The 21,993-nt window shown below is 40.4% G+C and overlaps 1 protein-coding gene across 1 annotated transcript; it reads right to left on the reverse strand.

The window, feature by feature from the left end:
* Window positions 1–634: 634 nt before the first annotated feature.
* Window positions 635–21,558, reverse strand: ANXA11 (annexin A11). The gene is made up of 15 exons (XM_038140051.1): window positions 21,396–21,558; window positions 12,598–12,658; window positions 11,375–11,487; window positions 9,867–10,241; window positions 9,251–9,338; window positions 8,801–8,895; window positions 8,242–8,355; window positions 7,932–8,022; window positions 7,738–7,817; window positions 7,523–7,579; window positions 6,519–6,612; window positions 5,717–5,812; window positions 3,081–3,139; window positions 2,415–2,537; window positions 635–1,384 (listed from the first exon to the last, which is right to left on the reverse strand). The coding sequence occupies exons 2-15, from the start codon at window positions 12,647–12,649 to the stop codon at window positions 1,325–1,327; spliced, it is 1,497 nt and encodes a 498-aa protein (XP_037995979.1). The 5' UTR covers window positions 12,650–12,658; window positions 21,396–21,558; the 3' UTR covers window positions 635–1,324.
* Window positions 21,559–21,993: the final 435 nt, after the last annotated feature.

Raw genomic sequence — 21,993 nt, forward strand, 5'->3', positions numbered from 1 at the left:
ACTGACCAAAATGGGAGTCCTGTCAGCAAGTCCCAGTCAGAGTTCATCATTTGGACACACAGCTACCATATTCTGTAATCTTCACACTCCCCTCCCTTGCCATGGTGACAAATGCAATCCAGGATTAAATCCAGGACATTGCCTTTTTCTTTCAAGACAAATAGCAATACAACTTCTAAGAAAAAGGACCTGCCTGACCCCTACACAACAGAGGGAGAACATTTACACATATGTACTTCAATAAGGGGAGTTTGCACGTTCTCGATTAACAAGCAATCTATTTTCACTGACCTAGTTCAGAAACCTTTCCCCTGCTTTGTACTTTTTATCTTTATGTGTTTTTATTTTGAGAACAACAAGCTGGAGAGATGTCATCCATGCCAGCAGGGGAAAAAACTCAGAGTTCCAAGAGTAAGAGAAATTACAACATGCAAAATGAAAATACTGAGCAATAACTACAGATTACATGTCTCATGTACAGACAATTGCTCATCAGCAGCACACAACTCCCTAACTCTTACCAAAACAACAATTTCTGAATAATCCTGTGGAAGAGAATTTCTATGGAAAAACTAAGTTACATAAACTGAGTCATCACTCACGTACATCAATATGAACACCAAAAGGCACAGTCTGCAAAGACTTAGCTTTAATTTCATAATCTCTTCTTACATATATATATATATATATATATATATATATTTAAGGCACGATCCAAAACCTTTAAACATTAATGACAGAATCTTCACTACTGTCAACATTACTCCTGCCTTGTGACAGTCTGCCTTAGCAAGAATGAAATGTGGAACACATCTTCCTTGAAAAGAATCAAGGTAAAAAAACCAGAACTTGACAAAACTTCTTTAAAGCAGTCTTAACTAGACACAAAACCTCGAGGCTATCTCCACATATCAGAAAGTAGGCTAGCCCAAAACCAACTCTGCAAACAACAGATATAAAACTTGCATTAAAATGGCACTCAATGTTTATACAAAAGAACACCTTAAAATCATACAACTGTGATTGTTGTTAAACAAGCATTATTTCAACATGATATAAGCAGAAAAGAAGTAATGACCATTTATGGATTGCTGAGGGTACTGTACAGAAACCTGAGCAGACGGCACATAAGCTTGGTATTTTGGAGAGTCTTGGCATTTATTACCTACTACTTATGAACTGAAGATATATGCAGTGTTATCTTTTAAAATGCAATTGCTTTAGAAGAAACAGGTCATTACATATTTACTTATGGAGAAAAAAAGATGCTCTACAGCAAGTATGTGAAAAGAGCAGCTTCTTTAAGAAAAGCTCAGTGCTCCATTTAGTCATTTCCACCACACAACTTGAGTAGGATTTTCCGGTAGTCTCCTGAAGTATCACCCTGAAAAGGAAGCCAGAAAAAGAAAAGTTGAACAATCAAAAGAGGTGAAGCTACAGCTGAAAAGCTAACAACTTTCTTTCCAGGGACATTTTCGGCTCTACTTTTACAGAAATAAGCAGCAGAGCTTACATATGTGGATATGATCACCCCGTATTTACTGAAGCCAAGTTTTGACCAAGTTCAGTCCATTAAATTGATATGGCCTGTTCTGCTTCTGAATGATAAATTATAATGCCAGATCAAAAGAGGAACAGGGGGAAGAAGCCATACAGAACTTTTTCACCAATGTCTCACTGCTTTTTACTCATACATTGGTGGTTACAGGGCATGCAACTACTGTAGAAGAAACAGTTGGAACATGCTATCCTCCAGAATCTCTACTGGATTCTTTCCAAACACCACCAAGTTACAGCCCCTCAGTGTCCACAGCAGAAGGAATAAACAGGGGCTTAATAGGTTTGACACCCTCATTACAAGGTAAATCAAAGTGGCACCACTCACTCTCCTGCAGTTTTTATCACCCCACCACTGGCCAGGCATCCTCTGGGCTGTTGGTACCACTCTTAACAGCAGTAGCAGGGTGGATCAACTGCTAATGAATCTCAAGTTTAGTCTATTTGCAAAGTCTTGTACTTTCAAGAGAAAGAGGAGGCAATCCTTTAGAAGATTTTTAGAAGCTCTACATTCTTCCAACACACAAATGGAGTAGAGCAGCCCTGTTACTCAACTGAATGACTAAGTGGTTCCCACAAGATCATATAAGGAGATTGGGACAGAGGGGCCTCAGAAACTACATTGGACCAATTTCCCTTTCCTTCCTTGCCTGTTAACTTCCTCCCCATCTCTAGTTCATCCAGCCCCCATGCAAACCCAAGCGCCTCTGGCCCTCAGCCTCCATGCTCCTGGCAAATGCAGCAATCCAACACAGCCAGCCACAGTCAGTGCAGGTAACAGCTGTTCAGCACAAGCAGCAGTGTACTGCCATCATAAGGGGTGCCATGGCAGGGCAGGTAAGGTCTCCAGGGCTTACAGTGATGTCTGTGTAGAGGGATCTGCCATACATCCGCTTGTACTCTGCACGTATGTCCAGCAGGTCAACCTCGCTGCGCGATACCATGATCCGGATCAGCGTCCTGTCCTTTGTTCCTGCTCCCTGAAACAAACAAAGCAACAGTGTAATGTACTGGAAAGTGTATGATATAGCACCAGTGAAAATAATAAAATGCCTGTTTACTGACTTAATAAGCTTGAACAGAATTTAGCCTATCATGATAAAATAAATTAAATTTAGTGGTAGGACACTAATTTCTCTGCACAAGAATAGCTCAAAAAAAAGAGGGGGATTGACAGAGATACAGGGGGGTCAGGAAAATTTGCTGAGTTAAATGGCCTACTTATTTATTTCTGCTAGAATTCCCTACTTAAAAAGTATCAATTTCAATGAGTTTTAAGCATATTTTTGTTTCACCAAGTTAAGATTGCTGTTTAATGCACGATTGTATTTGTTGCTCTGTTAATTTGGATCAAATTAGCTAGATTTTTCCAGCCTTTCATAATAACGACTGCATCATGACTGTTAGTCATCTGCCCACTGAAAAATGTAATCCCTTCAGCTGCACAGTTCCTTCCCAAGAGCTGTACAAGCATTTAAAAAACTCCACACGATAAGTTTATGTAACTTGTCACAGACACCTACCTTCATTGCTTTATGTAATCTCTCTGCAAAAAAAGCTGGTGTGTTCTTGAGACACTTAACTGCAAAAAGGAACAGAGGAACAGTATTACAGAAATAAGACATTCCTCCTCAATCAGAAGTCAGCAATTTTTTGAGTTTACCCGACATAGTCACATGCTTGAATTTTACACAAACATACGCTTGATACAATGCAGCTTCCACTCCTTCCATTAGTCACTGAAATTATTTTTAATCCAAACAGTAGCTGCAATACAGTTAAAAAACCTACACTGCATGGCTCAAAGCAAACATTTCTGTCACTAGAAACCGTCTAGTGTGAAGCAACCATAATGAACCTTTGAATTCTAATGACCAGATTCTTGTCTGTGAAGGGAAAAGAGGGGATGAGGAGGGGGCAGAAGACTTGAAGTTATGCATAGGTAGTGGTGCTCCTGGCTTCTTAATTCTAAATTTTTAGGCCATGCATCTACAATGTGTGACAAATTCAAGTCCTGCCCTAGCACAAATTAGGAAACCACCTATGATAGCAGAGAATCTTAGGTGATTCCTTCTCCTTAAGGGTGAGTCATCACAACCCTTATTTTAAAGTCTTATTTTAGCCACAAAGTTCATCAAGACTCCTGAAAATTTTTTAACATGCTCATTTAGTAATGAATGGATGGTATATTTAATTAGCATAGTTCAGCAGAAATCTGAAAGAGCAAAATCTAAGTCAAGTTACTGTCATGTTAATCAGGATAATGAAAGAATCCTCCATCACTGATCAGAATTAAAATCTATATATTGATGCAACATTGTTACAAGTAAAGAATCGTGCAAACTGTGGCAAACTACAGAGGAAACAGACCACACTTGACATTTAATAGCACAGTAAGATATCAAAATCCATCACACAGAATCAACACAGAACTAAAGGTGTAAACCCAGACATGTTTTTCATAGCAACACACATTCTGTATAGGAAGTACTTTTCTCAGTAGGAAAATTTAGATGAGAGATAGCAGTTCACCACAAAACTGTCAATGATATGTACAATACTATTCAAAAATGAATGACAGAATGAAATGCATGTTTCTGTATCATTCTATTTAGCTAACAGAACACACCTGCATTCTAAGATGTTTAAAGATATTGTTGTAAGTTACCAGTTGTACAATCCAGAAAGCTTTAAAGAAAGCAAAATTAAATATTTTCAATTAGAAACCCCTTTTTTTCCTGCAAGTAAGGTTCACAGAAACAAGCGACATTAATATCATTTACTGATATAGGTACATGTGAATATACATATAAATAAAAAACCCCATAGAATCTATTTAATAAAGGGAGTTATTCAGTGAATATTAATAACAAGCCTTGCTCAAAAGGCTATTGATTTGTCTGCCAGCTACAGTCTCAGTTTTGAATCTGGATCTACATGGAGACCAGTCAAGTCACTATGAAGCTCCCTGAAGTCAAATGCCTTCTAAATGCTGAACAGTTTCTTTACCAAGGCAATATTTTTCTACAAACAGAGAAATATCTTTTCCCTAAGCTTGGTTTTCTAACAATAATTTTTGAGGTGACACAGTTTGAATCCTGGAAAAGGTTTGCAAAACAATCAGACACAATGAGCTAGATCCAGTTTGTGTCATTAAAAGATCAGTGCAATGACAGTGTGGCCAAGCAGCATAAGAACAGTAGTTACATAGCTCACACAAGCACAAGACAGGAGTGAAAGAATGAGGCTTTTAAAATTGATTTTCATTTTGCCAAGATTTTGTTACAAACTTCTGTGAAAAAAATATGTTGTGGTTGAACCAAATATCCTCTCCTATCTCATTTCCAAGTGATGCAAAGTCTATTTTTCCTATTTTGGTAGGAGTTTTTGGGTTTGGTTACATTCCTACCATATTCAAAACCAAAGAACAACACTTTTCAAGCAGGAGCTCTAGATACCACAGTATATTTACAGTAATAAACAGAAAAAGAAATTGAGATGTAAAGAAAATAGATAGGAAAATGGTTCACAGTTATATCTATAATAAAGCATTTTAAACAAAACTACCGCACAGCAACCTGAGGCCTTGTCCCAACTTCATGGAAACAAATGACTGCTTCTGAAGAGACAACAGTTGGCCTGAGGAAAGAGTTTTCACTCCTCAGAAGTACTGGGAGCAATTAAAAACAAAGATTTAATAAAACTGTAGTCGCAGGAAATGTGAGGAAAAAAACCCCTTTGCAATGAAATTTAAGTTTTCTTTCTACTAAATAGAGGTAGAACTAACTAATTAGAGGGTTAATCCCTGTATTTTAATTAATGCTGGATTTCCAAAATTGTCCCAAATACTCCCTTCTCATTGACCCAGTGGATGATAAAGTTCACTTCTTAAAACAGTGTCAATTATAGTTAATAATTCTCTCACCATTTTAGCATGTGAAATTTAAATTCTGCAGTTGCCTGAAATAAAAATGCTTCATCTGTCATTTTGAGGTTAATTAACTTTACTAATCACAAATGACTTCACAGAAAGCTCAACATTAAAAGCAGAAAGCTGGAATTACCGCTAATAATAGCACATCCTTAGCTGAAGTCAGAGGCCCCACCTGAGCCAACTGTAATGGAATAGCAGGAATGAGCGTGCTAAGGTAGCACATACCTACTGCCAGCATGCCCATCTCCAGGTCTCCAGACATCTCCCGGCATATGCTGCTTTCGATGTCCCGGTTACACATCCTCTGGTACTCGCTGAAGACTGCAAATGGAAAAGAAAGATTCCAGTTCCACAACAAGAGGTGGCACTGGAATGTGCTGGATGGCTTCGTTTCGGTGGCACTTCTCAGCTGGACACTACAGTGTACTCACACTAGTTTGAACATCTCAAGGATTAGTACTGTGTTATCAACCATTTACATGTTATGCTCCTTCTAGCTTGCCTAGATGTGTCCTTTTCATTAAAGGGCTAGACCAAGAAAGCATGGCAATTTTTTAGGAAAGCTTCAGGTCTCAATAAAGTTAAGAAGAAAATATTCAGGTTCTCATATAAGGGCCTCACACCCCAATAGCACAATGTAAAAGTTCTATGTAGTTACTAAAACATTTCCACCACGACAGACTGATGTAGCACCTTACATTAGCAAGTAAAAGGTCTTTTACTTTTTACATTTATATTACATCTTTTACATTTTAAGTGTCTTGCACAAAAAAGTATGCAAGACTGAAACAATTCTAGTTTTTCAATTCTTTAGTCAGAGGATCATTTGAACAATATGACCTCTACCTGCTGTGATATCTAAGAAAGGTGACTCTTGTTTTTCCTCAGCAGAATTCACCCTGTTTTTCATTGGTATCTTGTTGGGCTCATTTTACAGATGGAGGAAATTCAGGCACAGAGCAGTGTTGTACATTTTTATTATTACACACAACAGAATCAAGTTACAGTTTACGTAGGACATCATTACCTGCTCTAAGGTGGGCCCTGCTTCTTGCACACAGAATGGCATTGAATTTGGATTCATCAGTTCCTAGACGGTTCTCTCCAGCTGCATACAACTCCTGAGCACAGAAGGGAATTCACACTTCATTACTCAGAAAAGCAGTCAGGCTGAACAGCTGAGTTACAGATTTGCTTCCTTGCAGCCTCTTCTCCTTTTATACTTATTTCTTAGCCTATGCACTACTGCAAAACAGGAGCAAGCAATAAATCGCAACAAGTTCTAACCTTCCTATAATATGCTATGCTTACAGTCTTCCTAGCTTGCTGATGCAGAAGTGCTCCAACACAAGAGTTTCAGATCACTAAAGGAGGGGGCACTGTTCAAGAAGTACCTGAAAACTGTTTTTCCTAACAGTCCTTACATCGAGTTTTTCTTCTACAATTCTAGGTGTGCTCGGGGGGGACATTGTTGTGTTTTGGCTAAGGCACGCTACATAGAAAGCTAATGACATTACTATTTAAATGACACTAGTATGGCTAAAACAATCCAGGGTTTTCCCTTTGCTATGTAGTGAAATAGAACATACAGAAAAAGAAATGGGGCAAGCATTACAAAGTCAAAGTGCCTTATTTGCTTCAAAACTCCAGACCTCCTTAAACACCACGCAAAGGCTAATGCAGGTGTTGAATAGTTTAAAATTTAATCCACCCACATATCATCTCAAATCTCTTTGGACAATTTCCTTAGAAAGCAGCACAATCCAACACTTGCAAAAGCCAAAGACCTGACAGAATGAGAGGTAAAATATCCTATGACCTGTACTCCCAAGAGCTTAATCTCTGTACTGCACCTACATGGCTCTAATGCTCTGTCACAGCTTTTTATATCTCTTCCATGTACTCAAAGATAAGCACTGCATCAGAAGTCATCACAAGGTGTCTAGAACTAACAGTAAGCAGAATCCATGCAGCCAAATTTCAGCATATTGAGTTGACTATACTTAGAAACGACGAAGCATTTCTACTGACCTGTACATCTCTTTGGACAGCAGACATGTCAACATTTGTACTTTCATCTCTGTTTCCCTGAAAGAATTAGAAGATCCAAAAGTGTTACTGGTGGGCTTTGATGGGCTGCCTTTTTTTTAAAATTACCGAAAACACAATCAAAACCAAACCAAATAAAAACCACACCATCTTCAAACAGACAACAAACAAATTCCAAAATCCCAGCAGGCAAGTACCTGAGCAAGTGAAATTAAAAGCCTCTGAAAGTGTCCAGATGTGTCACTTTTTATTGCTTCCTCCAGAGTTTTCTTATATTCTGGAAAAGAGATAATCATGAATCCTCATACAACCCTGCTCATTTACTAAATTCTTACTATCAGTCAGTGATTGAGTAAGAAAAGGAAGAAAAGTTTGATGCAACAGATCAAACCTGCTTTATAGACCCTGTTGAGTTCCTGAATATGCTCATTACTGCGGGAAGCTAAGATTTCAATGAGACAATTTTCATCTGTGCCAACACCCTAAAACAAACAAAAGAGAAACACTTCAGAGTCTTCATTTTTACAACCTAGTACAAAAGAAATGTAACAAAATTATAAAGGAAAAAATTCAGAATATAATCTTGTATAGGAAGTCAAAGCAAGTAATCTGAAAGAAATCCAAACTTTTAAATGGCAACCAAGTATTTTATCAGCTCAACTATTTCCTCTAGGTTATAAATTTGTATCTCCTACACAAACCTTTATAGCTTCCTTGATTTCATAAGCATCAAACATCACGGGTGTCTTCATCATTGCCAAGATTGTCCTCTCAAAGTTGCCTGAGAGCTCAGACTTGAGATCCTTGATCAAATCCTAATGAGAAGGAAAAACAAGGAAAAAATGCATAAAGACCAAACTTGACAAAAGCAAGCACCAAAAATATGCATTCTACTAAGAATTCTTCATGCATAAGCACCAACAATGTATGTTCAAAGTAAAGTTATTCCACTTAACACTAAAACCAGTATAATGGTATATGTACACTGAGGTCATTTAGGTCCAATTAAATAGACTGCACAGATCCAAGAGTCAAAACTAACCATTTAGCAAAGAAACTGCTTTACATGTTTCATCTGCAACACTGCATGAAGAAGTCAAGTGTGGGTAAAAAGTAGAACCCTGAACTGGCTATGACTTAAGAACCATCTTCCCCTAATGCATCTTCCAATCCTCTTTTCCCACCACTAAGTCTTCTGACTGCCACTGAAGGGATGTAGGCTCTCATTTCTTCTTCTTTCTGTTCTCAAAATGTACTTACCTTTCCATAAGCTGTTTTGAAGGACAGGATTATCTGCTGCCGTTGCTTGTTTGAACGACTTCCAAGACAATCGATGATTGCCTGCTCATCAGTTCCTGTACACACACAGAGACATCACAGAATGAATGAGGATTCAGCTTTCTGTCTCTATTTCAGCCTGTTCTAAACCCAGCAGAATGACATAAATGCCTTGAATTCATCTACAGTACCTACTCTTGTGTACAACCACAGAACTTCGAGCTCACAAACACAGTAAGAATACAATGAAAACCTCAACCAAACTCATGATACTGTTTATGCCCACACGAACTTCCAGTAATACTTCTGATAACGAAGGACTCAGTACACACTCAGTCCCACTCAGTACACACACAGCAATAGAAAAATATCAGTGCTGAATGGAGATGCAATTCTACTTTTAACTGAAATGTAAATCCTCAGACTGCTCACCGAATCCTTTCATGGCCTTCCTTAAGACTTCTGCATCCTTCAGAGGGTCAAAGCCTGGTGCATCAGTGATTGTACCTCGGTTTCTGTGCTAAAATGAGATCAATAGTGTTAAACAGCAGTAGTGTTAACAGCATATTAGTGTCAAATAGTGAAATACTGTGGGGATTACTACTTAAGAAAGGTGATCACTTATCAGTTTTCTTTTTGTGAGAAAAGTAGTAGAGAAAACTCAAACCAATCCTGCCTTAAGCAATTTGTTAATTTCTAGACACAAATTACAAGAAAATTCAAGATCAGGGTTTGCTGACATTAAATCTTTGATGATACTGTATATACAACTGGCAATATTTGCTAAAGCTGGGAAAGGCAAGATTAATTAACTTGAATTCTTATCAAACCTTTTTTCTTGGATACCATGGTAAAACATAATTTGTTTCAAGACCATATAAGCCTATAGTGCTTGCATTTGGAAAGGTTCCATCTCTCTCTTTACTCAAGCTTCTTTTCAAAACTTTTTTTTCAATTTTGGGATTGGTTTACACTAACAGACACAAAGAAAATGCAGAGGAGCATATATACAGTCACACCTCAAAAGAAAAGCAGTGAATGCTCTTACGGTTACAGGAGTGACTGCAGGCCCTGTAGTTCCTGAGTAAGAGGGCATAGATGGGTTCACAGCTGGACCTGCTGGATAACTTGGCATGGGCTGCTGCCCTGGGTGAGTTGCTGGAAGTCCTGGATAGCTCATAGGCTGCTGACCAGGCGGTGGTGTGGGCTGGCCTGGCACAGGGCCACCCGGGTATCCTGGGTAAGGTGGCATTCCCGATGGGGGATTTCCTCCAGGTGGAGGGTACCCTCCGTACGAGGGCTGTTGTCCTGGTGGGGGTTGCCCAAAGCCACCTGGAGGAACTGGTGGATAACCCCCAGGTGTGGCAGGATACATGCTTTGTGGTACATTTGTCCCTCCAAAGGTCCCCGCCAGGTTGGATGCCTGCAATGACAGCAATAAAACAAGAGAGGGGAAGGAGCACCAAGAGCTGAATTTCAGTAACATCCTTAATACAATACAACCTCCCTCCCCACCAACACAGACAGATAGCTCTTTATCTGCAAAAGAGAGCAAGCAGGATGGAAAAACCTCCCTGAAATTTTACACCAAATAATCCTTTCTTTGCCCATGGCAGCTTTGTGTGATCACAAGGGCGCACCTGGATGCAAGGACTTGAGGCAACCTTTGGCTGTTTCACGATGTGTTAGTAGTTTACAACTAGATGTTAGTAGTTTACAACTAGCAGGAGTTCCTGGACTACATTTGGAAAGACTTCTCCAGAAACTAAAATGAAACTATTCCACTCCACATCAAAATCTTAGCACTGAAACCCCTCTTCTAGAGAGAAACCAGAAGTGACATTGAGTGACTGCAGCACTGTCAGATACTAGTTGCTGTGGATATAGGCTCGTGCATCCTAGATAGCTTGTTGTTCAATTTGCCTGCTGGCTGCCAAATCACTTCATTTAATCACTGCCTCAGAAAAACATCTATAATGCAAATATCTTCTTACAAACTGCATTCGTTATGCAGCATAACAGATTTCTGAAGACTAAAGTTGTCAGAAGTGTCACTCACTTAGGCTCTGTGAAAAAAATCACATTGGAAACGTCTACATTTTCTTCCGTCAATGTAAAAGGTTTTTACTTCCATCTGTTAAACATCAGTGCTTGTAAGAGACTGTTGATCCCATACTCTTTTCAAGGATGAATCATTGATACCTCTAATTATACAGCTTTTTCTCTTACTCTGGTCAAAATCCAGGTAAATATCCAGACTGTGTTTGCCCATGTGAATTCCTCTACACAGAAAATGTCAAGTTAAATTAGTTTTATGTCCACGACTTTTGAAGTTAGACTGTTAACAGCATTTAACTAGCGCTCTGTTTTCCTAAAACAAGAAATAGCTTGCAGTAACCATTTTCCTCAATAGGCAATATTGAATGCTCAACACCTAAACAGATTTGACACAAAGGCACAGAATTCAAGTGATAAACCTCTCAGTGACAATTGCAGAAGCACAACTTTGCCCTTAAGGATATCACAGCAGAACACATTAAATGAAAGCAAACTCACCATTCCAGCCATGTGGCTGGGATTGAACTGGTTGGCATAGCCAGCCACATTTTCCAGACCAATTGGAGGTGGATTTGAAGGTGGATAGGCAGCACCACCCCAAGGACTGCTACCTGAAATCAAACACAGATGTGCTGAAACAAGAAACGATGCCTTTTTAAAGTTCTTACTACTTAATTTCTAATGTAATGTATTTTCAACACTACCAGGGAAATCAACAGAAGAGGTGTAGGGTAGCAGTGCAATTACTATAAAAAGAGAAGTCTCACTGGGTATTTCTAATCATGTTAGTTATCACTGAATCTGTAAGTTCTCACTTAAAACAATTCTAAACACTCAAGACTGTTAACACTATATTTTGACTTGAGAGAACCTGAAGTACAAAGTTGTCTGGGTATTCCAGTAGGAAGATACTATTAATTCCACTTACTTTGCTAACTTGAGAGATATCCACAGAGCACAACAGTACATTTCCAGACAACAAAGTCATAAAACCTGTCTGCACACAGCAGTATAGTCTTAAGAAAGAATACTCTGCTGAGAAATAGGCTTTATCCTCCTGGCCAGTTTGGCTTCTCACTGTATACCGCTTCCCCTTGCTGAGCTAGCCTGCCTAACTCCACATTTCACCAGACCCTCATGACTCCAGTCCTTTCTTTCTACCTTACAACAACATTAATAACTGTAAAGTTCTTAATGAAAATACCCAAGCAGTGGTTGGGTATTTCATCAGCTTTATGTTATTATTAATTGCTACCCTTTTTAACAGGCCTCTCCCTTTTGTATGCAACCACCTGCCTAAGAATAGTGAATCAAGGATACTTTCCTATTTCTTTGGGGATACGGTTTTTATTCTATGAATGATTTCTCCCTATATTCATTTGTCTCACTACCTACCTTGAAGACTCAGTATCAACCAGACATTGATCCTTGTCATTTATTTGATTTAGTCAAGTTAAGACCATCTCCTAATGTTCTGTCCTTTATTTGAGATGAATGAAACTGGACATTACTGTATGAACACATGGCAGAACACACATATCAGACAAATCAGAATCCCCAGTCCAGAAAAAACAGGATTTAACAAGCAAGTACAGAAAGCTTTGGGGAGTCAAGGAAACCCTCCGCAGTCTTGTTCTTCATCCATGCCATGTTTCCACTCCAGATAGGACCACCACTGCATTTAATGTTTATTTAATGTTTGTTTCATCTGAACAACTTACCTGGGGCAGCTGGTGGGTATCCACCCGCTGGGGGATAGCCTGGGTAACTCATTGCAAAGATCTGAAAAGTATGTGTGATACAGTTATTTTCTGTAATGCTTCACTCATTACACCACATTACACTAAGGGGCAATATGTATATCATAGCCAGTTACCGAAATATAGACATAACCAGCACACCTGGTCCCGGCTTTTCCCTTGGAAACCTCTTCTTATTTCCTGACTAATAAACAGGCAGCTAAGCAGCTGCAGAGTCACTCCTCACACTATTTTTCTCATTTGTTGCAGTTGCTACTTACTGCTTGGTCTATTATGTCATTAGGGATGTACTACTTGAGCTTGCTTCCTTTACAGTGCTATTAAAACCTCCAGAAGTTTCCGGCCTATACAGAACTGTCTTATCAATGAAGAGTAGAAAATCATCTGACAAAGAAGCTACATCTTCAAGTGAGTAACTATAAGAAGTTGTTAGAAGGCACCTAAATGCAAACATTTGCAGAAGTGCAAGGTCAGAGTAAGAAGCAGAAGGGATACACCTTCATGCTCACACCACTGCCATAAAATATGAAGGGTTTACTGGTAGGATAAGATCACTAGAACAAATTGAGTCTCTCAAAATGGATAGTGCCTCTGTCAGCAAAGAAATGCACAAAGTCATTAGCTGTCCAAAATAGAAGTGGAGGTCAAAAAGGAACAGCTAAATGAAGGACAAAATGAAAACTGGCTTCCAGAATACAAGGGCCTTATTTTAAACAGAATAGCTACCAGCAAGAATGGTAAAAGTAACTATGAAGAAAAATATCTATAATGAGTGTTAACTTTTTGAAGGTTATTTTTAATGACAAGTCACATCCTATGTTTAGAATTGCTGTGGAAATTACCCCATTTTCCCCCCACTCCTTCCCCTAAAGCACTACCTTTTGCATCTGGCATGTTTTGCTGTGTTTTGGGTTTCAGCTGTGGAATTTTGTTTTAGATTTGGTTTGAGTTGGCAGGAGGGCTATTCTTGTGAAATTGTTTTCATTTTGCATGATCACACAAACTTCCCTTTCTGGTTTGCATGGCTCTATTGCATAGCAACGCTGAAATGGAAAAACACCTTTTTTGTGGTTTTCTTTTTTAATAAGGAAATAAAATTAGGAAATCTGCAATTTACTTAAAAACTGTTTGGACTTCATGCTGCAATGCTCATTTATATTTAAAGAGCGAGAAATGAACTAACAGAAACTGCAATGAACAGAGCACACCAAAAGTTATAATCCTGCTTTACTTCTGCTCCAGTATGTAGCATCTAACAGATTCAATAAATAAGTGAATGCAGCTTCTCAGCATTAGAAAAGCAATGCCTGCTCTTAGCCATGCAAAGACTGACCCCAAACTCACGAGGCCGAGAAACAAAAAGCAAAACATTCTCCCTCTGCTGCTGGAAAACGACCAGGCAGTTTCTTCCCTCCTGGCGCCTGGCCCCACAATTGCCAGAGGCTGGAGCGGCCGAGCCCCGGACCCACGCTGCCACCTCCGGGCAGGTACCCAAGCATGGAAGGGCAGAGAGGCCAGCAGAATAAAAATTACATTATAGAAACTCAACAGAAGGCAGCCTGGCACACTTCAGAGCCTCTCTAATTCAGAAATGGGCTTTGTGTAATAAAGCACAGAAAAATAAAAAAGAGCAATTATTACCGCATCACTCAAAAAGCAACCAAAGAACCCCCACAATCTTAGCATGCATAATGTCAATGCATACATTTTATATGCAAATAATTACAACACTGAAATTAATGTTATTTCTTTAGGTACAACCATAATTATATTTTTAGTTATTTTTTAGCTTTACATGTAAATACAATAAAAACAGGGTACTCAAAAATTTTAAGATGCCTTTTGCAATAAAGCTTTAGGTACACATCTAGGGCAAAAATCCCTTTTTTTCTGTGGTAGAGGGTGAGAAGCAACAGGATAGGTTTTGTTTTCTTAGCAAGTCTGTTTGATTGCTTTTAATCCCATATAGAACGCTCATTTCAAATTGTAAAAAAACCCCAAGATTAAAAGAGCCTTTTGGCTATGAAAGCTGAGGTTGAGAAAAAACAGCTAACCTTGAGCCACCCGAAAAAAAAAATGCTAGTTTCTATATAAAAATGTTCCACTTGCTTCTTTTGAACACTGTATTTATCCAGGGCTTTTCCAAGGGGAAATTTTCCCAGACTGGTTTGATTCCAGGCAAACTAGAGCTGCAAACACACTGACTTCTCATGTTCAGAAACTTCCCTGATCATCACCTTTTCCACAGTTCATTTGAGCTTCTGTTGGCCAGTACTCTAAATTTAGAAATATTAACATTGAAAGTCACCTTTCCCACCCATTCCCTCAATCCAGCCTCCATTTCATCTTCTACTCTCATCTTCCACACTTTCTCCCGCTACATCCGCAATATTTTATTAAAATTCTTGGTGATGAGCAGCACTTGCCTGCTGATAACGAAGGGGTGACACAGGCAAGGGAACAGAAGATATGGAAACCCACCCTGCTGTACAAACATTGCGTGGGAGGACACAGGAACAGCAAGGTCTCTGTTTGCTCAGTCAAAAAAAATGTAGTGCATAAGACAAGGGAAAAATCCAAACAACCAAACCACACACGGAAAGAGGGAGTGCCTTGAAGAAAATAAAGAACAACTACTGTCAAGGTCCCCTCCCCATTCCCAGTATTCAATCCCAGAGGTCCACCACAGAACTTTATTTAAAGACCTGAGGTTTTACTCCCACAGTGAACATTGCTATCATGCTTCACACTGCAAGCTATAAACCATTCAGGCTCTTGAGCATTTTCCTGCTGCTTGGCAAAGCAAAGAGAGAACAGACCTGTTCATAAAAGATTAAATCTGTAACAGACTTTCAACAGGAATCTTGAAAATACGCTTCTGTAAGATACAGTACAGAAGAAAAGGACTACAACTTGAAAAATTTATAAAAAAACTACATTCCATAATGGCAGAAATAAAGAAGAAAACTTCAAGGCTGCCAGAAAGGTTCTGTTTCAAGGTGCAACAGCAACAATCTCAGCCACTGCATTCACACCCATTCCTGGAATTTATTTAATGGCTGCTATTCAGGCTCCAGCTATGCCATGGTACAATAACTTAAGGACAAAAAAGGATGAAAAACCATAACATTTATTAGTTCAAAATTATTTGTTTGATTATGCCCATTTCACAGGGATCACTGAGTAAAGTTGAACCCTTGGCCTTGACTCCTCCACAAGGTTAATTACCAGGATATAGTAGACAAAGCAGCCCGAAGCTATAAATTACAGTACCTGCTCCGAGACTGATCCCTGATTGTGAAACCAGCAGAACAGAATTTATCACCTTACAATATGCTGTCGTTTTTCATCAGATATGAGCTCAGGCATCCACCGCTGTGCTTTTCCAAGACAAGGACAAACCACAGTCAGACTGAACCAGCTAACTGCTATTTACCAGCCTGAGCAAGACTTATCTTTGACTCATGCACTGCAGCATACAAGTTGTTCTCTCCTGTATCAGTTATAATATTTTTCATCCTGATGGATAAATATTCGGCAATTTTGTTTTATCATTAAGTCTTCTGTGTATGTGACTCCTGTCTATCCTTCCTTCCACTATGAAAAAAACTAATTTAGTAGAATGGGTTTATCTTCCAACAAGGCTGAGTTCATGCCAGCCAAAACTCAGGAAACCTCCTTTACACAGATCTTATCACTCATTGTTCACCTTTACAAACTTTTACTGGACTTCATCCAACAATGTATATTTAAGGAATATTAACACATCGTCTACTTCCTACAAAAAAAAAGCTTCCTTAACAAAAAACCCAAACCAACTCACAGCTGTGAATAGATGGTGGAACAAAACCAAACTCAAATACGAGGTTTTTCTAAAAACAATGAATTTTAATTGCTTGCTGGTATCATGACTCAGGAGCTCTGCCAGTTTTAATGATCTTTCTAATTTAATACAATAATCTATTTTATTACAGTAAATAATCTAAAATTGACCTGCTGGGGCAAGGGGGTGAGACAGGTAGCACTTGCAAGCTTTAGTCAAAATAAAATAGAACTGAAAAGAGATGTCATGTCCAACAAAGAAAAGCTGAATGGGAAGACGCATCCATAAGCTACAACTGAGCTGTAACAATAATACTAAGAACATTCCTGTTGCCTTTCCAGTGACAGAAGCCCTGCATATATATTCAGGGCTTCAAAATCCAAAGAACTTAGTTGAGCTGCGTGGACTTTCAAGATCTATATGCATCTAAAAACATGAGTTAATTCCAAGAGATCAGTTTCATTTTGGATCCCTACTCTGCCCTGATGCAAGTAGCACTCTTCTTCAGTACTCTCTTTCAAATACGTAAAATACACAGTCAAAACATTTATGACAATACAGATAGATGCCTCCCAAACAATAAAACAAGCAAGAAAAAAAAAAAAACAAAACAAATTAAGGTTAACAGATGTTTGAAGAAGTAATGGAATGAGGTTGTTCTATTTCAAACTCATAACTTGTCACAGAAAATCATTTGCTGAAAAAAAAAATACTATAAATAGTCTGAGCTGTGTTCCCAACTGACTAATGCCTCAGGGATGTATACTTCTCTATTTTAAGTTCCACCATGAAAGAATAAATTTTTACACCATTAGTACAAGTCAGAATATGTAAATACCAATTACTCCATGAACTGCAGCCATCGTGTAGTATTCAGCGCCCTAAAATAATTACTAAAAAAATATCTGATTGTTCATTTCACACCAGCAGTTTTTAATTAGCTGCTGTGCCAGGGTGTGGCCCCACTGCAAAGGCAGAGGCACCAGGAACAAAAGGACGACACAAGGTTTCCATCAGGTCTGCAGCTGCTTGGGCCGCAGAGGGGGCCGGGCTGACACCAGGCTGCTCAAGTGACAACTCCCACAGTCGGGCACACAGGCAGGAGCTGCATGGACAAACCCTACCTGTGACAAAGCCTCTCTGCTGACAGCCTTGGGACTCCCCAGAGGAACAAGAGGTACAAAGACATCAGCATTTTCTTAACAGTGATGACTTTCACACTTCAGGACAGGGAAGGCTTACACATTCAGCTATCCAGCATGGATAACTGGGATGGTTACTGCCCCTCAGTGAGCAAATGGACAAACCTTCATTCATTTCAGGCTATTTCATTTTCAGCTCATTAATTCTTTCCACAAACAGAATTATTCAAGAACCAACTTAGAGTAGTAAAAGACAGAGACAGGTATTTCAAAGCAACCATAAACAAGGAATGTGAAAAGAAAGCAAGACTATAGCCTTCAAATCTAGACTGCACTTGAGATCAGCAAGCTTGAGTCCTCAAAGCTTACTGCTGAGAAGTGTTTTTCCACCTGAATCCTAACATTTCTAAGATGCATTTATTCTCCTAGCTAATAGAAAACTAAGTATTTTTAAAACTCTGCCAAGCATAGCAAGCAACCAGTTATTTTGACTATAGATAAGTACACTGTTTACTGAATAAGTGCAAATTCCCAAGCTTAAAGTTGTTACCTCTAGCAATAATGAAAGACATATTCACCCTGTCTGCTTCAGGCAACTTAAGCACTTAATTCAGAGCAACTTACTAGGCCACAGTCCAAAATCAGACACGAAGCCAGAGGTCTTTGGGGTGCAGGAATTAATTATAGCAAGTATCACTTCACATACATATTGGCTATAGTAAAGTTTAGCACAAACAAGAGACCTTTAGAAGTATTAAAACTCATCCAGATCTTTAATATGGGACTAATGTATTTGACAGTTCTTAAGCTCACCAGAAGTTAAGATCTAAAAGCCTGGTTTGGAAGCCCACCTCTCCCACTGGTGAATACTTTCCCGACACTCTCAAAAAAACCCTCACCACCCACCCTTTGCAGTAAAAGAAAAAAAAAACAAACAACAACAAAACCAACCAAAACAAGAATTCCAAAATACTTTTAATCTTCCCTTACCAATTAAGACAGCACATAAGGCAAAAAAGGAGGCAACACCTGGGAAGAACTTGTTTCCCTTTCTTTGGAGATCTTAGACAAGACCATTTCTACTGACCAGAGGGCACGGTGACAGAGTGCACTGCACAGGAAACAGCAGGTAGTGGAGCTGGGTGGGGCTGTGTTTGTTTTATTCAGTTGCCACAATCTAACGACCGGCACTGGTCAGCATTCAGCATCTGTGACAGCTGAACAGTATGGATACAGTTGCACACATACAAACAAAAAACTAGCTGCCAGGCAAAAATCACACAAGAATGTGACAGAATTGTCTCTTAGAAGGACACCACTGAGTCCCAGCTCTGTCCCATAACTGATTCCAGGTCTACCTCATTCAGGATCTAACTTCTTATCACGGTTATCTAGCGAGTGCTGATAAAATCTGGAACAAGCACAGAGCAACAATAGAAGCACTACACAGTAAATACCTACTGCTGTTCTTAGGTTTGCTTTTCTACTTTGCATTCTTCCCAGCTTGGGGAACTGAGAAGGAAATTCAGCATTTATACCAACCACACCCACTTTCAAATAAACTGGCAAAAGGGACAACTCAAGTTTCAAAAAGGTAAAAGTGCTGCTCGCTGAGGGGTAAACATGCAGCCTTTTCCTCTCCTTTAAAAAGTCTTTTGCTACCTTCAAAAGAAACTCAAAACAAAATACACTGCATACAGCTAACAAGTCCCTGTCCTTATTTCCAGCAGTTTACGTAAAACACTTTAAAAATACATACAATAAGAAACATGGTTCAAGGTAGTAAACATAAACATATGAAATAAACAAAAGAAATAACATTGATGCCATTACTCAGTTGAATATTTAATGTAATGGAAGCCTCCAACCACAATTTGCAGCTGACAGAGAAATATCTACAAATTATTATATAGAGGATTGGCTAAAAATAAATGAAACTTTCAGTTTGTTCAAAAGCCCTACTATTTCTGTAGTCACAATTAAACCACCTGCTGTTTTCAATTATATCACTGCTTCAACTAGTTTGTTTTTTTATATATACCTCTATTGCTATCACAGAACTAGAATTAGGTTGGTTCTATCTTGGCTCTGATTAATGCAGTGCTATTGAACAGACCCTATGGAAGCTCCATCTTCCAAAACTTGCTAGAGGTCTAGGAAACAGCATCTCCTGTAATGTTCAAATCAGACAAACTTCTTGGCTTGATTTTTTATAGCAGATCAGGTTTTGTATTTTAAGTTGTTGTCTAACACTATGTCTTTACAAATCTGACTACATAAACACCCCCATGAAATAGCTCAATCCCACTGCTGGTTTTGTTGTATTTTCAGTGAATTTTGACATTTCACAGAGTTCTCAGTCTAACAGTTCAAAACTTCTGGGGACTACAAATAATAAGCTAAAGAAGTGACAAATCATATGAATGAATGTGATGGCTACTCCAGAAATTTTAAGTACAGACAGACATTTTGGCCCCTGACCCTAAACTAAAGTCAGGCAAGAGAAAGGAATAAAAATATCATAAATATAGTTGGCATAAAATCATTAGGCACTCAGCAGAAACGTATTGGGGACAGGGTTACAGGCAAACACATAAGCAATACTCAGTTCAAGTTATCTGATGCATCAGTGGGAGGAGAGTGGTCCACATGACTCTTACAGCAACTCAAAATACAGGAAGTTATATAAATAGCCAAGCTATGGGGAAAGCGTTCATACACTCAGGCTTTACAGCAACCATACACTTGCACTGGGCTTGTATTGTACCTGACATTACCCTGCGTGTTCCAGTAAAGCACTGACTCACTCCACAGAAAATAACTGTATGCAGGGGGAGGTACCAGGGAATGAACCTCCCGCCTCCGATAGCAGCTGGGCTTTCAGGTGCATAACCCTCGTAATCAGCTCCTTCATCAAAACGCTCCGCAGCAGCACTTTCCCTCTCTCTCCAGTCTGTTTTCTCTCCACACCTCCTGCCCCAGTGCCATCTGATCCCGTTCTAGGCTGAGATGCCTTCCATGCTTCTGCCACTCCCTTCAGAACGTTATTTCTCGACAGTCCCCTCTTAACAGGAAGAAGCTTCCAGGAACTACTATAAATGTATTTAAAAAGAAAAATATATTCCACACAAGTACTCCCTCACTGCCCTTACAGAAGTACTCCCTTACAGAAACAGGATGGGGACAAGAAGGAACTTTACCTTTTCTGAATATGGAGATATTTGTGCTGCGTTTTGTCACACACATAGCTACAGCACAGCAAGAGTTTGAAGAGTTTCCATTTTAAGAAAACTAAAGTGGCTTGAAGACACTTAAAGACGCTTAAGTGTCTTAAAGACATGCCAAGTACATATGATATAAGAAAAGGTGAAATATACTACGAGCAGTTTGGAGAAAGGGGCCTTCGGAGGGGGAAGCACTGCGTAATGGCCAGCCTACCACCTTAGGCTGCTTTCTTCCGACAACCGCACACATTAAAATTACAAACTACGGACACAGGCAAAGGACCGAACTGCAACTACAACAGCAAAACATGCCCCCTCCTCTGAAACCACACTTCCCCAGGAAACAGGCGTCGCTTCCTCCCAGCGGCGGAGCCGCCGCAAGCCCGGAGCTCGCCCCGCCAGCCCTTGAGCCGCTGCCTGTCACCCCGCGGGCTCCGGCCGCCCCGGGATCCCCTCTCCTCCCCGCGGGGCCACGGACACGGGCCCGGCCCACAGCCCCGCGGGCCCGCCCGGCCCCACCGCACCGAGGGCCCCGGTCCCAGTCCCGTCCCGCGGCGGGGTCGCGCCTACCGAAGGTCCTGTGGAGCCGCTGCCGCCGCCGCCCGTCCCAGGTGCTCGCCGGCGCTGCAGGGCGGTGCCGGGGAGCGGCAGGAGGAGGAGCCGCTGCGTCCCGGCTCACTCCGCCCGCCCCGCCGCGGCCTCGGTGCGAGGGAGGGCCGGGGCCGGCCGGTGCCAAAGCTGCCGGGGGCGGCGGGCCCGGGGCGGAGCGCGGTGAGCGCCGGGGAACAGCCCGGCCCCGGCGGGGACAGCCCGGCCCCGGCGGGGACAGCCCCGCGCCGGCCGCGAGTGGAGACCGCACAACAGGTTTGACCAAGGGGCGGCTTCAGCGAGAGGCCCATTGTGGATAAAAACAAAACACAGGCTATAGGAAAGGTAACTCCACCCGTCACCAGGGCGGCCTGGCCATTCCCCAAGAGCACAGCGTCGCCTGAGGGAGCGGGTGGCCTGGACACGGCGAAGCCAAATCCTGGAAGCTACGATTCTAATCCAGGTTGTAAGCGTTCAGCACAACATCGGATTTAAACCCAAAACCACCCCTGATTGTTCTCACCAGGAAATTTCAGAAAACATGCTTTCCAAAGACGGTGGTAGAGAAAACCCCCATTTT

Source organism: Motacilla alba, chromosome 6 (assembly GCF_015832195.1).
Source record: "Motacilla alba alba isolate MOTALB_02 chromosome 6, Motacilla_alba_V1.0_pri, whole genome shotgun sequence".
NCBI classification, from domain to species: Eukaryota; Metazoa; Chordata; class Aves; order Passeriformes; family Motacillidae; genus Motacilla; species Motacilla alba.

Bases quoted from the DNA above. Each gene is read 5' to 3' on its own strand.
- ANXA11 (XM_038140051.1), bottom strand. From the start codon at position 12,649: ATGAGTTACCCAGGCTATCCCCCAGCGGGTGGATACCCACCAGCTGCC. The intron at 6,613-7,522 runs GTCAGTAGAAAT...TTCTGTGCTCAG, and splicing joins CTGTCCAAAGAGATGTACAG to GAGTTGTATGCAGCTGGAGA. The intron at 1,385-2,414 runs GTAAGCCCTGGA...CTTCCTTTTCAG, and splicing joins CCCTCTACACAGACATCACT to GGTGATACTTCAGGAGACTA.